The following is a 15,790-nucleotide window of genomic DNA, read 5'->3' as shown; positions in this document are numbered from 1 at the left end:
GATTGCTTCTATAGGAATGCAAGGCTTTTGCTAAGCTGAAATTTGCTGTACAAAGCCTACACCTTTTTAGAAGATCCCTACATTGATCAAGTTTGCTCTAGCAAACGGCACACACAGAGTGTTTCAGGCCCACCCCACACATAGATCTTTTTCAACTTAAGTCTGCTTGATTGTCCTCAAGTTTAATTTTCCAGCTTCACTGCAGCAAGCCTCATGGAGGGGATGTATCCTGAGACTGTGTTGCCTGCCTCAGCCCTATTCCTCTGATTTTCCACTGGGTTGAAACAGGTTTTTACGCTGGTGTCATGCCTTTGGAATGACATCTGGAGAAGCTGGTCCTTAGCTTGTCTCTTCTCATGCTGTTGTTCAGGTTAATGGTATGTTGCAATATTTTGACATGTTCTATTTATGGATCTAGGCTCAAAGGCTCAGCAGGCACCAACATCTCTGAGTTATAGAAGGGACACTTCTGTTCAAAGAGAAGTGGAGTGCTTCTGCCTAAAAAGTGCCTTGGTAACAGAGCCAGGAGTAAAATCCATGTCTTCTCACTTGTAGCCTCAGGCGCTAACTAATTGAACATGTTACCTCCCACATAACTGTGTCAGAAGGAGAGATTTTGCTTTCCAATCCATCTGCTCTTCCCATCTGATTCACTCTAAGGCTAGAGCCCAGCACTTGGGACACCAGATCCAAAAGCTGTCTGAGGCAGAAGACTGCTGGGCACCACTGCAAGGACCGTGACACTTCAGATCCTGCCTTCCTCACTGCTTACATGAAACAGAGGAGGTGGGGAATCCACACGTATGGTTCTTTTCTATTAACAAGCCATACCTTTCAGCCCAAACGTGGTGTGTGCAAATGTAACTCTGCTCTTTCCACCTCCAAAGACTGCCCTAGCTCCTTAACTGCACGTGTCCTCCCACTTCAGGTGAGAACCGCTGCTCTCTGTGTCATCTTCTCCATCCAGTGCATAAAGATGGCAGAGCTCACTCCCTTTGTCCTCGCTGTGAATCGGTGTTGCCAGGCTGAAGCAAGACAGGACATGATATTTAGCAGCCTTGGTATAACCTTGAGGGCCCCAAGGAAAGCTGGCACTTGGTGCTGTACCTGCTGCAGTCTGCTGTCCTTTGGCAAGCTCACCTGACTTGCAGGCATCAGAGGTGGAAGGTGCAGTCATGGTTTCCAGGACAGCATTACACCCTCGTATCATCACCAAAATCCACTCTTCTAGGACATTTTATCTCTAAAGTACTCTTTCAGCTTTTATTAGACCAGTCTACTAGGCAGGGGATTACTTCTCATCCGAAACTGCTTTGCTGTTCAGATGCTGAGCAACTGCAGAGAGAGATGTGCCTGTCTTGTTTCAGAGCTGCTCTACCAACCTACTGACTTCTAGTATCAGGCATAAATCTGCACCACAGGATACCACCTGGGCTGTACTCTGTTGTCTCTGCCATTCTTTTCACAGGGCTCCTCCTGTGCTGTAAGGCACCAGTCTGCAAAATCCTAGCGGCATGTTTTGATATTCAGGATTTTGGTGCTCAGCTGAGTTCACCCCAGGGAGCAGTCTGGGCCCTGTCTGCATCTCAGCCCTCTCACGTGTCCCAGTGCATCATCTCTAGCACAGCAGAAGAAGCCCTGTCCCATGCATGGTGGCCACCTGATTTTAGGGGTGGTTTTAGCTGCCCAACCTCAGCTCTTCTCAAAGAGACTGAGCACCCCAGCTCAAGCACAGGACCACTTGTAGCTGGCACCCAAAGAGAGCAGTGAAAACATGGACAAGGTGCATGGTCTTCTGGGAAGGACAGACAGTAAAGCTGTCTGTCCATCCAGCTGTCCAGCGCCTGGAGAGACAGTGGCACCCTGTGGTGAGACCGGTTCATCACAGCGTGTCACCTAGGCCTTGACACAGGTCCTGGGCTGCCTTCCTTTAAGCCATGTGGTCTATAGAAGCCTACAGGTGGGGGCATCTCTTGAGGGGTCCCTGTGCCTGTTTCACTCGAGCACCAGCCAGCTCCCCGTCACGTGTCACATAGATGAGGCAGAGCCACTCTCCTATTTATATCATGATGCAATTGCTTTATTCGTCCTGCTTTGCTATATTCATACCAGGCTGAATCATCCAGCTGGGCTCCTGGAAGAGCCATTTCAGGTCTGTGATTGTCAGCTGCCTCTTTAGTCACTTTTGCTTTTGCTGTCACCTGTTTCAAGGTTACTGTCCCACGCTTGAGTGCAGCCAAGAGCAGAAACAGCCTGATACTCAACAGTGGTCAGAAACCCTTCAGAGAACACAGATCTCCAAAATCCAAACCACCTGCCATTATGCAAAAGCCTGAGGCCTGAATGGAAGTGTTTCACCTCCTTGCCAAACATCAGCCCATTGCTTGTTTTGCCTCTCTAAATTCCTCTTCCAGTTTCTATGGGACAGGTGCTCTTCTTCAGTTCCTCTCCTAAATGGCATTGCTTGCTGCACTAAGCAACTACAGTCAGATGTGTCTATTCTTCAGAACTGCTCCGATTAGCTCCCCATTGCTGTTGTTACATACAGACTCACACCAAAAAAAAAAAAAAAAAAAGCCAGAACCCCCTTCCCACCTCTTGTAGTTTTAGTGTGAACCAGAATAAAGGTGATTCAAGCGGGTGTCCCATGGGTCAGTGGCAAACCTGGTTAAGCCAGACTTGATTTTAGCTGCAGAAGAGGCAGACATGAGAACAGGGACACAGGATTTCCCAGAGGGATCTCCTCCGTGACTCGGGTTCCCGGCAGGAGAGGGGACCTCTCGAGCCCACAGGCAAATGGCCGATTGTTTACGAAAATTTGCCGAAGTTTGGCACTGCTGCCCACCAGGCGCCCGACACCCCGTGGCCGTGCCCCCGCCTGCTCCAGGGTCTCGCCCGCCGCCTCATCCATATTTAGAAAGCGGGGCGGGGCCCGCCCCGAGCCTACCCATTATTCATGAGGTTTCGCGCGCTTTTGCCGACCACGTGGGTCTGGTTTCGCGCGGAATCCGGCTGGGCAGGAAGAGGCGGCGGTGATGGCGGTGAGCGGCCGGGCCGGGCCCGGCCGAGCCGAGCCGGGGCAGCGGAGCGGTGCGAGTTGGGGTGTCACCCCCGAGGGGTGCAGACCCCGGTTCCTCCCCGCCGCGGGAGTCTTGGCACTGCGGTCGCGGTCGCGAGGGGTCCAGAGGGGATTGCGGGGGGAGCGGGGGTGGGGGGTGAGTGGGGGTGCTCTCGCCGGGGACACCCGAAATGCCGAGGGACGTTTCCCGCGTGCCCTGCACCGGAGAATAGAGCCGGGCCGGGGGACGGTCGGAGCCCTTCCGCTCCTCTCCGGCTGCTCTGGGCTCGGAGGATGGATTTCCCCCCGCTCTCCCATGCATTTCTGTTTTCATTTGCAAGGAGAACTAATTATTTTAAGCTTTGCCCCATCGGGAAAGAGGACTCCTCGATGATCCGCGTCCCCCTTCTGAGCGCCGCCCCCACGGCAGAGGCTCCTGGAAGCACTCGCTCCCCTCTCCCCCCACGGCCCGGTGCCGGGGAGGAGGGTGCCCCGGGCCCCCCGCCTTCACCCCCTCCCTCCTGTCCTTGCAGGACTCCTCCGAGTCGCAGGCGGCGGCCACCAGCCCCGTGCGGAGCTCACGCCGGGGCGATGCCTTCACGTCCAGCCCCGGCCGGGACCTGCCCCCCTTCGAGGATGAGTCCGAAGGGCTCCTGGGGACCGAGGGGCTCCCCGAGGAGGAGGAGGAAGGAGAAGAGCTCATCGGGGAAGGGATGGAAAGGTGAGGAAACCGGTGGAAGGCAGCTTCTGCGGGGGGGGTTGTGTCTGGGGATGGGGTTTTGCTAACGGGAAGTCAGTGCGGACAGCGACATGAAGGGGGGGCTCTCACCCATGGCGGGGTCCCTCTGCTGTGCTTGTAGCTGGGGCGAGGGGACGAAGAGCTGCTGGGCAGTGGAGAAAGGTCAGGGCACAGTGTCATCTGAGTCCTGGAAGAACTGAGCAAATTGCAAGCTGGGAGCAAAGTGCCATCATGATCCGGTGTGGGTAAACCAGGATCTCCCTGGGTCCGGGATGTGCATCCAGCCCAGCTCCTTACTCCTGCAGGTGTAAATTTTAATGTTCTTTTACTCAGCCAGGCCTGCCGGCAAGCTGGTGAACTTTACAATACAAAGGCTTGAATGCTGGCATTCATAACCGTGGTGCTGGAGCCCTTTGTACTGCAGGGCATCTTCCACTGTGAAGTGCCTTCCTGCTCAACACGTTCAGTCTTGCTGCAGACCAACTGTCCTGACACCTACCCAGCAGTAGCCAGAGAAGGGCTGGAGAAATGCTTTCTGGAGCCTGGCCTGCTTCAATGCTATGTGTGTATGCTAGGGACTACCGCCCCATCCCCGAGCTGGATGTCTATGAAGCAGAGGGCCTGGCCTTGGATGATGAAGATGTGGAGGAACTGACAGCCAGCCAGCGGGAAGCCGCAGAGCGAGTAATGAGGCAGCGAGACCGCGAGCTGGAGCAGGGCATGGGCCGCATGAGGAGGGGGCTGCTTTACGGTAGGTGCAGATGAGCTGTATCAAGTGGGCTGCTGATCCCTGTGTGATGGGCTGCAAGCCGGCCCTTGGAGGGGAGCCAGACTCTTACCCTCAAGAGTAGCAGGGAGGTCCCTGGAGCTCCAGTGTATTTGGGCTCTGAGTGAAATCTCTGGCTGTGGGCTTGGCTGGACTCCCCAGTGCATGATCCCTTTGATTTGGGCTTTCTAGGATCTCATTTGGTGTGTTCTTCTGGTTACATGTTCGCTGCTGAAATGAAGTCAGGATCCTGGGCCTGTATCAAGGGTTTGGGATTCTACTGAGTGTATGCTGTGGAGTTTGTTGGTGTTCCTGTAGAGACTTTTGTGGGCTGGATGGGAGGGCCTTTGATGCACTTGGAAGCCCATTCCTTGGCCTTCCTCCCTCAGTGCATTAATGGACATGACTGTGTGCTGCGGCATACAAATCTTCTTATTCAATCCCATAAAGTCTTTAGCTGTGTTGTGGAAGATGTAGGAGGCAGGCTAGAACTGGATTTAGGGTGGGCCTGGGATGGTTCTCGGTTTGTATTTCAGGCTCCGACCTCTTTGCTTCGCAGCCGGTGCAATCCAACCATGACTAACCCAAAGAGTGGGAACAGGAATCCCAAACACTTGAACAATTTTTCCTCCCAACCATTAGATAGTGACGATGAAGATGAAGACCGTCCTTCCCGGAAGAGGCGGCTGGCAGAACGGGCTGCCGACGGCATGGAAGAGGGAGATGAAGACATGATTGAGAGCATTGAGAATCTGGAAGACATGAAAGGACATTCGGTGAGGGAGTGGGTTTCCATGGCAGCTCCCCGGCTTGAGATCTACCACCGCTTCAAGAACTTCTTGAAGACCCATGTGGATGACCATGGGCACAATGTCTTCAAGGAAAGGATCAGCGACATGTGCAAAGGTAGGGCCGGGTGATTAGAGGCTCTCTCCTCTTTTTGTAGGTCATGGTGCTTTATGGTGATCCAGTCCATAGGTGGATTTTTTCTGCCTGCCCTGTTTGTCCCAGACATTGAGTCAGCACTTTAAGAAACTCGGGTGCTGATGGAGATAAATGAATAATAGAAACATGTCTACTATCTTCTTTGATTCTGGCTGACTAATTAGAAGGCCCCTGGCGTCTGGTACTCATTAATATTCATATCATAGAAATGCTAGCAAAAGACTATGTGGGGCAGCAGACAGTGGTCTGCAAGCTTGTGATCTGAAAGAGACAACAATTGCTTGCTGTCTGTGCTAGTTACTTTCTCACACTAGAAACTGGATTATCCAGCGAGGGGACACAAATAGACCTTGTGACTTTGAAAACCATGTCAGTGTTGCAGCCTTGAATTCCGACTAGGCACTGCCAGAAGAAGCAATCATTAAAGCTGTCATTGATAAATTGTAAAAGCAGAAATTGTCACATCTAGGAACAGCTCTTGTAACCACAGTTTTTCGTATTTCTTCTTTATATGGAGGCTGAAGCTCCAGAAGCTTGAGTAGTGGATCAGGTTCAGTGTTATACAGCTAGGAAATAAAAGGCATTTGTCTTGTCCCTTTCCAGGAAGATAAGACGTGGAAGGTTTTTGCCAGCCATTCAGCATAGTTGTCTCTCCTATTAACTTCTGTTTCCTGGAGGTCTGTGGGAGAGTTGTGTGTTGGGCTGAGGCTTTTGAGTCTCAGGCACACCGAGCCTGGGAAGTAGCTGTGCTGCACTGGAGAGGAACAATCACAAGCTTGGTACTGATGAAGAATTTGTCAGAGAAATAAATTAAAAAGAGTTTTCCACCCATTTTCAAAATATTGACCTCTAAACGTTTTTCAGGAAGGTGCAGACATCTGCAAACTGCAGCCTGCAGGATACAGGCTTGTCTGTTCTGGCTATCTTTTCCACAAGACTCCTTGAGGAGTGAGCAGGAGAAAATACAATTCACCCCATCTTTCTCTTAAGAAAACAGAGAGAGTCTGGTGGTGAACTACGAGGATCTGGCAGCCCAGGAACACGTCCTTGCCTACTTTCTGCCTGAGGCCCCAGCAGAAATGCTGAAGATCTTTGATGAAGCAGCCAAGGAGGTGGTGTTGGCAATGTACCCCAAATATGATCGTATTGCTCAGGAGATCCATGTCCGTATTTCCCACCTCCCTCTGGTGGAAGAATTGCGGTCGCTCAGGTAAGCAGCAGAATTACCAGCAGTGGCTGTGGGGCTTGCGGCAGGCTTTGGGGTGATCAGGAGAACTAGTCTGCAAGCTAAAGCTCTGGATAAGTCCGACAGGATGACTGAGCTTATTACAGAAAAAAAAGTCTGATTAAAGATGAACTTCCAATGTCCCCAAAGGTAAAACACAAACCCTGCAAGAAGACTCCTGCTGATAACTGTTTCTTACTAGGCCTTTGGGAGTTGTGCCTTGTAGCAAGAACATTTCTGTAGGGTGTTCTGCCTTCTGTGCCCTGCAGGCATCCAGCATCTCTCTGTCTTTCCTCAGGCAGCTGCACTTGAATCAGCTGATCCGCACCAGCGGAGTAGTGACGAGTTGCACAGGGGTCCTGCCTCAGCTCAGCATGGTCAAATACAACTGCAGCAAGTGCAGCTTCATCCTGGGACCCTTTTTCCAGTCCCAGAACCAGGAGGTGAAAGCTGGTTCCTGTCCAGAGTGTCAGTCTCTTGGCCCCTTTGAAATCAACATGGAAGAGGTAAGAGATGTGTTGCCTAGACAGGGCTGTCTGCCCGTCTTGCCCAGGCTGCTGCACTGCCTGTTCCTCCCAGCCTGGCCTTGGCTCCCACCATTCGAACAGGCTTGGTGCCAGGAGAGGAGTCTACTGCTATATCCAGGGGTCTGTGAAGATAGATCTTGCCTATTTCAGCTCTTAACCTGAATCTGCCTAATTTAGCAGCCAAAAGTCAAGTCATTTACTGCCTCATTTTAAGTGTTTGGGCTGAATCTTTTGCCACAGTCATCTCTGATACACAGTTACCTATCCATATTGTAGAAATGCAGACACAGACTGTCCAGCTCTCCTCCTTCCCCAATTAGGTCAGTATTTCCTGATCTGCCAGCTAAGGAAACTAGAGGACAGTAGCAAAATTACTTATATGGAGCTTCTGACTTTCATTCTTTGCTTTGATATCTTTAACCATCACAAGTGGAGCATCCTCATCCCAGGAACTGGTCCAGTATTTGGGTGGACAAACACTGTGGTGGCTGAAACACAGTGGTGAGATATGGCAAAGTGCTTTCCTGTCCCCATTGTTGTCTATCTCACCCTGGAATTGCTCCTCACAATCTCCAACCTCACATGCCCGTACTTTTCTAACCAAAGTATAGTAAATCTTTGAATGGACCTTCTCTGGTGAGGTGCCTTTGAAAAGCATCGGCTGTGCTGATGCCTGCCAGACTTGCTGGGTAACTTTTGTTTTGTTGCTGCAGACAGTCTATCAGAACTATCAGCGCATCAAAATCCAGGAGAGCCCTGGGAAGGTAGCTGCTGGGAGGCTGCCCCGCTCCAAGGATGCCATTCTCCTCGCCGATCTGGTTGACAGCTGCAAGCCAGGGGATGAGATTGTGAGTACATTGTTGGACTCAAGTGTGGGGTGAGCACAGAGCATTTTTAAACTGTGACAGTGACATCACTAGAACATCTGTGGGGATGTCCTCAGATGCACTTGGGCAGCTATTTTTGAGACTGGTGTCTTAGAATGTAGAGGGGGCTGGTTTGTACCGTGCAAGCACTGACATATCATCTCCTGGTTCCCAGGAACTAACAGGGATCTACCACAACAACTATGACGGCTCCTTGAACACTGCCAATGGGTTCCCAGTGTTTGCAACTGTGATCCTGGCCAACCACATCGCCAAGAAGGACAACAAGCTGGCTATTGGAGAACTGACTGATGAAGATGTGAAAGTGATTGTGGGTCTGTCCAAGGATGAGCAAATTGGGGAGAAGGTGGGTCAGCCTCAGATATCCCTTTTCCTGTTGATAGCTTGCCATCACCTGGCATCTGGATCAGTAAGTGATGAAAGGTGTCAGCTGGTTAAACAGTGGTTAAAGAAACTTTTAGAAATCCCAGTTCTCTCTGAATGGTCTTGCAATCTTCTGTAGCCCTGAGAGAGCTGTTGGAGAGTGAGTTATAGGAGAGAAGGAAATAAGAAACTTCCCTTGTGCTTTTGGGGGTCAAATTTTCTGTTCTCCCCTTCCTTCTCTGAGCCTTCCACATCACAACAGGGCTGGAAGATGAGTGAGAGACACTCAGACACTACTTATATCTGACTATTGTTTTGTCTCCCCATATCTTGAAAGCAAAGTGGGGAAAGTGTTCTGAGGAGCCAATGCTTGTATCTCCGGTTCCCTTAAGGGGATGTTATTACTTAGCTTAAGCTGTGGTAGAGAACTTAGCTTTCCTTCTCTCTGCATGCTACGACCTGAATCCAATACTTGAAAGAACAAAGCTCCTGGATTGGTGCATGTTCAACCTCAATTGGGTCAGGTTTAAGCTCTGTAATACAGGGACTTCACTCTGTTGCCTTGGTTGTGCTGTTTTTACATTGCCTGTTGTTCCCAATGGGTGGAGCAGCTTCAAATGAGCCAGGAGGTTTTAATGTCAGTAGTCTCCATCAGAATACCCTTGAGAAAATAAGCTGGTTGTTCATAATATTTGACCATGATCACAATTCCTGTGCAGCATAGCCCATCCAACTACTATCACGTGCAGTGAGTAAGTCTCAAATCAAGGTCTCCAGCTTTGCAACAGCTGATAACAGCCACTGTGGCATGCTTTGTGTACAACAGGAGTGCGGAGGCAGTGAGAGCAGCTTCCAGCGCTAGACTACACAATCTGCCATGCCCCAGCAGCACCATTTTTGTGAAGCACCTTTAGGGGACTCTGGGTGGGTAGTTAACTTTGAAACAGCCCCCTCACCATGGATAATAAAAAACTCTTCAAAGACAGCAGTATCATAAGGGTAACTGTAGGCACGGCCCCTTGCTGATTTTCATGCCAAATTCTGCCCAGACTGGGAAATGGTATGCCCTAGACAACTCCTCTGGTTTTCCTTTCAGATTTTTGCCAGCATTGCCCCATCTATTTATGGGCATGAAGACATCAAGAGGGGCTTGGCTTTAGCTCTGTTCGGTGGAGAGCCCAAAAACCCAGGTGGGTGTCACTTGTCTCACTTGGGGCTGCTTCACTCAGCTGAAAGCAAATGGATCTGGGTTTGTCTGGGTGTTGCAATGAGAGTGGTTAGAGTTGTCTCTGTGTCTTGGTGACAGACAAGGTAACAGACTGAGGGATATCTGTGATGGAAGTGGCTGCTTTTATCATGCTGAAAACTCTGGTGTAACAGTAGAAACGCTAAGACTGAAAACAGCTCCTGCTGCAAACCTGGGCAAGTTTTTATCCCTCCTCCTCTAGGAGGTTGTGTTTGATGCCCCTTCAGAGGTTTGACCTTTTGGTCTCCTGATTTGTTGTCATCTCCTTCTTAGAAAAATGTGTTCAGCAAGGTTAGAAATGCTGGTTTACTCATGTGACTGCCTCGAAAGCTGAGGCTTTTTTCTTCAACTTCCCTGTAAAGCTTCCCTGCCTACCCTTTGCCTTCCCTTCAGCTTTGTTGTGTTCAGGGCAGGGCTGCTATCAAGCCATGCACTCAGCTGCCAACATGTCTCTCCATTACTGTTGTAGGTGGCAAACACAAAGTCCGTGGTGATATCAACGTGCTTTTGTGCGGAGACCCCGGTACTGCGAAATCACAGTTTCTTAAATACATAGAGAAGGCATCTAGTAGAGCAATCTTCACCACTGGCCAGGGTGCTTCTGCTGTGGGCCTCACAGCCTATGTCCAGAGGCACCCAGTCAGCAAGGAGTGGACTTTGGAGGCAGGAGCCCTTGTGCTGGCTGACAGAGGTGTCTGCCTGATCGATGAATTTGACAAGGTGAGGCCTAGCTTCATCTCTATGAGAACGATTAGCTGTGGAGGGACCAGCTGTAACCTCTGTGATGAGGAGACGCTGTAACTCATGGTGCCTTCTCCCAGCTGACCTCCTGCAGTTTGCTTAGGCCCTTACTGGTCCACAGTGCAGTGTGCTACTTTTTCAGAGCATTAGGAGCTGATTTGCCTCGGTGTGTTGGGTGATGGGTATAGGTGTAGATTCAGTTTAAGTCATTGTCGCTTTCTCATAGATGAATGATCAAGACAGGACCAGCATCCACGAAGCCATGGAGCAGCAAAGCATTTCCATCTCCAAAGCAGGCATTGTCACATCCTTGCAAGCCCGCTGCACCGTTATTGCTGCAGCTAATCCCATAGGTAAGTGCTGAGAGACCACAGGACCACCTCAGCCCTCTAGCATGAGTCTTGCTGTCATGAGAACTGTGGCATATCTTCCCTTCCCTCTGCCTAGTTTCTTCAGATCGAGCAAGCAGTAAAGTCCCTCTGTGCAGGAGGTCTGTGCTTGCTTCAAAGCTTCAGCCCTGCAGCCTGTGTTTGACTTTGAGGTTTATCTCTATGATCTAGGTGGGCGATATGACCCATCGTTAACTTTCTCGGAGAATGTAGATCTGACAGAGCCCATCATCTCTCGATTCGATATCCTGTGCGTGGTGAGAGACACAGTGGACCCTGTGCAGGTACAAGCTGTGCTATGAATCCGAGCTTGTGCTGGGCTTGTGATGCTGCTGTTGGGATGCTCAGCTGTAGTTGTCCACTGAGTTTTGCTATCTGGTGAGTGTCTTCAGTGTCTGTTAGTCCATTGCTCTCTTGTAGGATGAAATGCTTGCCCGGTTCGTTGTTGGCAGCCATGTCAAGCACCACCCAGGTAGCAAGGAGGCAGTGAATGGGGACGCCAATGAGGTCATTCTTCCCAACACATATGGGGTTGAACCCATTCCCCAGGAGATCCTGAGGAAATACATCATCTATGCCAAAGAGAAGGTCCACCCCAAACTCAATCAGATGGACCAGGACAAGGTGGCCCGGATGTACAGTGACCTCAGGAAAGAGTCTATGGTGAGAATACTGAGGAAAGGGGGGAAGAAGTATGTATCTAGTCTGCAAATCAGCCTGAGACTGCTCCAGCATATGTTGACACATACTTGCCATTCCCGTCACAAAAGTCTGTGTGGCTGTTCTGTGAGAGACAGGCAGATCCTGTAGTGTCTGCTGAACAGATGATTCTTCATCTAAATGCAGAGTCTTGCCTGTTGGTGATCTGTGGACTGATGGACTGGACACATGTACTAGTGCCTGCCATGGCAAAGTCCTCTTATTGTCACCCAGTCTGGCAGGCCCACAGGAGATGTTTGCATTCACTCAGACCCATATGTTCCTGGTGCATTACAGGGAGCTGTTCTGTGTAGAAACACCGTTCTCTTTTGTCCGTGGGATCTCTCAGGCTTGTTTCATGCTCTTTAAGTGGAAGAGGAATTTTTTGAGGTCGGAGGGATATTTTTGGAGCTTGGGAAAACTATATCTTTTCTTTTTTAGTTGGCTTTTTGTTTCTTTAACTCCTCCTAAAAGTTGCTGGAGGAAACAGGATTGCTGTTCCTGGAAGGGCACTAAAAAATGGCCAAGAGGGACCCCACATAGCATCCCCTCGCACTCTGCTGAATTGAAATGTTGAACAGGGGAGCCTGTACCGCTCTGTGCAGAACGTGCCAGCAGGTGGCAGAGCCTCCTTAGCCTGAGAGTCCTCAAAGCTCCAGGAGCAGCTCCCTACAGTATGAAGTAGGTCCTGGGCCAGAAGCCACCTGTCTTGCCCCATGTCTTTTATTCTTCAGTAAGGAGTTGCCTCTTCCTCTCCCCTTAGGCAACCGGCAGCATCCCCATCACAGTGCGTCACATTGAGTCCATGATCCGGATGGCTGAGGCTCATGCCCGCATGCACCTGCGGGACTATGTGGTGGAAGATGATGTCAACATGGCCATCCGGGTGATGCTGGAGAGCTTCATCGACACGCAGAAGTTCAGTGTCATGCGGAGCATGCGCAAGGTGGGTACCGGCTGAGCCGAGGGCTGTAGCTGCACCCCAGACCCTCTGGGTTCGACTGCAACCTCCTTGCACTGCCCTGGCTGCAGGATGAGACTCTTCCAGGCTGTGCAGGGGTCTGTCCTGCAGAGTCAGGCTCTGAGCCTGTGTGAATGGTGTACTGTGAGTCTGAAGGCAGTGCTACATGACTGCCCTTCATTAGGCTATGGTGGGGCGATGTTTTTTGGGGGGCTGAGAAGGAAGTGTGCCCTGAGCCTCTGTATCGAAAGCACTGCTGCGTCTCTTCTTTTCTGATGCCTTCCTGCTATTTTCGCACAGGACTCCCACTGCTGCTGCTGCTGCCAGGTCATCGAGCCTGAGCAGGCAGTTAGTTTCTTCATGTTTTTTCTAGAGCTCCTCAGGGGACAGTTAACCACAGGGCAGCACTCAGTGTGGTTTAGTGCACAGTCTGCCCTTTTCTCTGAGTGGCAGGGGCTGGCTCCCAACAGCTCTTGGCTGGCCACAGCCTGGCATTTATCCACTCCAAGTGTCTGCCCTCAGTCTGGACGACTCGTGGCCTCTCTCTTTGGCTGCAAACAGCCAGCCAAGTGTAAGCATCTGCTGGGGAGGCACAGGACAGTCTGGGTTAAGTGAAGCTGCTCTACACCTTCCCCATGGCGGCTTCCCAGCCGGGCAGCACACCTCCGCAGCAGTGCACTACCAGCCCCCGAGAGGCTCCGGGGCTTGTGATGAGACCCCCTCCAGAAATTTTTAATGTGTGGAAGAGCAGCTGGCAAAGGAGTGTTGTGGCTGTCACGGGGCTGTGTTTTAACTGCATCTGCAGGTGGCAGCTTGGCAAGGCTGAAGTCCCTTAAGAGACACTAAGGGCGCAGGTGACAGCGCTGTCATTTGGTTCCCCTTGTGCTCTGCGGGAGGAGGGGGTTGGCTGGTGTTGGGCACAGGAGAAGGCAGTGCATCACTTGGTTCCTGACCCTCTTGGCTCATCTCATCCTCCCAGACATTCTCCCGCTACCTTTCATTCAAGCGAGACAACAATGAGCTGCTGCTGTTCATCCTGAAGCAGCTGGTTGCAGAGCAGGTGATGTACCAGAGAAACCGCTATGGGGCCCAGCAAGACACCATAGAAGTCCCAGAGAAGGACCTGGTGGATAAGGTACGGGCTTATTTTAACAAGCCTTCTCTGGGTTTGGTTCCTGCTCTCTGTCTGCAGCCTCAGAACCAGAGGTGTTCTCAGATGTGTAACTTCAGAGTTACGGTACCCGAAAAAAATGGTGTTAATCAATTTAACCCAGAATCAGGACTGTCTCATCTGTCTCTGCTCCTCTCTTCTCTGGGAGTGCCATATTCTTCCCCCTCAGTACTCATGCACCCCTATAAAGCTTTGGGGTTGGAGTGGTAAATGCTGCAGTATGGCTGGTGCTTTGCAAATGAATGAGGACACAAGTTCCCTGGCACCTGTGTATGAAGAAGCAAAGAGCAGAAAAATGTCTGCTTATATGAGCTTTCCCAATCCCTCCTGAGGCTCACCCTCCTCCTTAGTGCGTCCTCATCCCGGTCCAGGGTCTGCGCTCCTGGCTCTGCCTTTCTGTGCAATGTATTGACCTTGCTTGGCACTAAAGCAGCATTTGGTTCCCGGGTTGCTGCTTTTCTGTTCCTTGCATCAAATGTGCAGAGTAACTACTTCGAGAGCCACCAGCTTGGTGCTGCCAATGTGTCCATCCCCAGTCAGATGTCTCCTGCAAAACTGTCTCCCACTGGGTGAGGTATTAGGGGCTTTTGGATAGTAGTTATGTTCTAGCTCCTGTGGAAGTAAGAGGACAAGCGGAGAGCAGGCAGATGCTGAGCCAGCATCCTCTCTTTGCTCAGCTCAGCTCTGCCAATGCTCCCTTCCTCCTGACCTGCAGTCTCCCCTGCTACTGCAGTTCTGGTTCCTGCTGAGCAGAGCAGAGATTGCTGACTGTCAAATTTTATGCGGCCTCTGCTGTGGAAAACCACATGGTTCTTACCTCTCCCCTCCCTCCTCCTCCCAGGCTCGGCAGATCAACATCCACAACCTCTCTGCCTTCTACGACAGCGAAGTGTTCAAGATGAACAGATTCAGCCGGGATGTGAAGCGGAAGCTGATTGTCCAGCAGTTCTGAGGCTGGCAGCGGAGTCTGCCACATGCTCCTGTGAGATGAGACCTCTGCCTTGCAGCCCTCCCAGGAGCACTACAGAGATCACCATCCAGGGGGACTAAGCTGCACATTCTCTTGTTTGCTTTGTGCCTTATGGATTAAGGGAGTGCTGAGCTGCTGAAGACCTTGTAAATAGAACAGAGTTAAGTAGTTAAAAGCCCAGCCAAGTCTGTTTAGCAACCTTGTTCACTGTTTTGCCTTGTAGCTAAGCACAACAGGGAGAGAATTGCTGGCCACATAGATGGCATGTTTGCTGTTTGTTTGTTGCTAGTTGTTACAGGCTCATCTGCAGGAGCGACAGAGTGGGAGCATTCAAAAAGCATTTGTCTGCCTTATCCACACCCCTTGGATTGCAAGCACTCTGAGGGCTTCTCTTTTCCCGTTTCTGGCCACTGTGCAGCCTGCTGGGTGATAACTGAAACTGCTTTCAACTCCCCGTGAACCAGCCAGCCTCTCAGCTCCAAGCCTTTGTGCCTGACACTTGACATCTCCCCAGGTGTCCACATGGTTTGACCTTGTGCTTGGTTTCTGCAAGGAGGGGCTGGCAGAAGAAGATGGGAACTGAAATAAAATGTAACTATTTCTAGTATTAGTGGTGATCTGTATGGGCAGTGAAGCTCCTTCTGTACACACTGGGGAGTGTCCAGAAGCCTTGGAGAAGGGGCTTCCCCTGCCTTACTGGGTGTTATCTTTGTGCAGCTGTCAGCAGATGTGCATTTATGGCTGGATTGAAGTGCTGGCACCTAAACTAAACACCATCTCTCACACCCATTTGTTGAGAGTGAAGTACCTGTGGTGCTGTTTTGGGGAGTAGCAATGGAAGAGCCCTGAGCTGGAGGTGTTCAGGGAGGACAGGATGGGCTCAGTGTTCACAGGCAATTTTCTTACTGTGTGCATTTTGAATACATTTGTTTTTCAGTAGTTTTGTGTTTCTTCCTCTTTTGGGAACTTCTGCAGCCATGGGGGTAAGGAAGAGCATAAGTGAGCAACCTTGATGCTGGACCAGCTGCTCAGCAGTTTGTGGGGTTGGGTTTGGGTACAAACACATCCCATGTTTGCTCTTCAAGTTAGTGGGAACTGCCAGT

The 15,790-nt window shown here is 50.9% G+C and overlaps 1 protein-coding gene across 1 annotated transcript; it reads left to right on the top strand.

Annotated features, from left to right (window-relative positions):
* Positions 1–3,000: 3,000 nt before the first annotated feature.
* Positions 3,001–15,623, top strand: MCM2 (minichromosome maintenance complex component 2). Its single transcript, XM_029996287.2, has 16 exons — positions 3,001–3,041; positions 3,592–3,779; positions 4,373–4,548; positions 5,206–5,469; positions 6,499–6,718; positions 7,032–7,239; positions 7,974–8,108; positions 8,302–8,493; positions 9,607–9,700; positions 10,226–10,476; positions 10,724–10,850; positions 11,058–11,170; positions 11,307–11,549; positions 12,349–12,531; positions 13,526–13,681; positions 14,559–15,623. Exons 1-16 carry the CDS (start codon positions 3,036–3,038, stop codon positions 14,667–14,669), a joined length of 2,667 nt encoding a protein of 888 aa, XP_029852147.1. The 5' UTR covers positions 3,001–3,035; the 3' UTR covers positions 14,670–15,623.
* The last annotated feature ends 167 nt before the right edge of the window (positions 15,624–15,790 follow it).

The sequence above is a fragment of the Aquila chrysaetos genome, chromosome 20 (assembly GCF_900496995.4).
Source record: "Aquila chrysaetos chrysaetos chromosome 20, bAquChr1.4, whole genome shotgun sequence".
NCBI lineage: Eukaryota > Metazoa > Chordata > Aves > Accipitriformes > Accipitridae > Aquila > Aquila chrysaetos.
The sequence above is the reverse complement of the archived record's forward strand: the minus strand, read 5'-3'. Positions and strand labels throughout refer to the sequence as shown.

Excerpts from the sequence above, each read along its gene's own strand:
- MCM2 (XM_029996287.2), top strand. Across the intron at positions 5,470-6,498 it reads GATCAGCGACATGTGCAAAG|AAAACAGAGAGAGTCTGGTG; the intron begins GTAGGGCCGGGT and ends CTTTCTCTTAAG. Across the intron at positions 7,240-7,973 it reads TTGAAATCAACATGGAAGAG|ACAGTCTATCAGAACTATCA; the intron begins GTAAGAGATGTG and ends TTGTTGCTGCAG.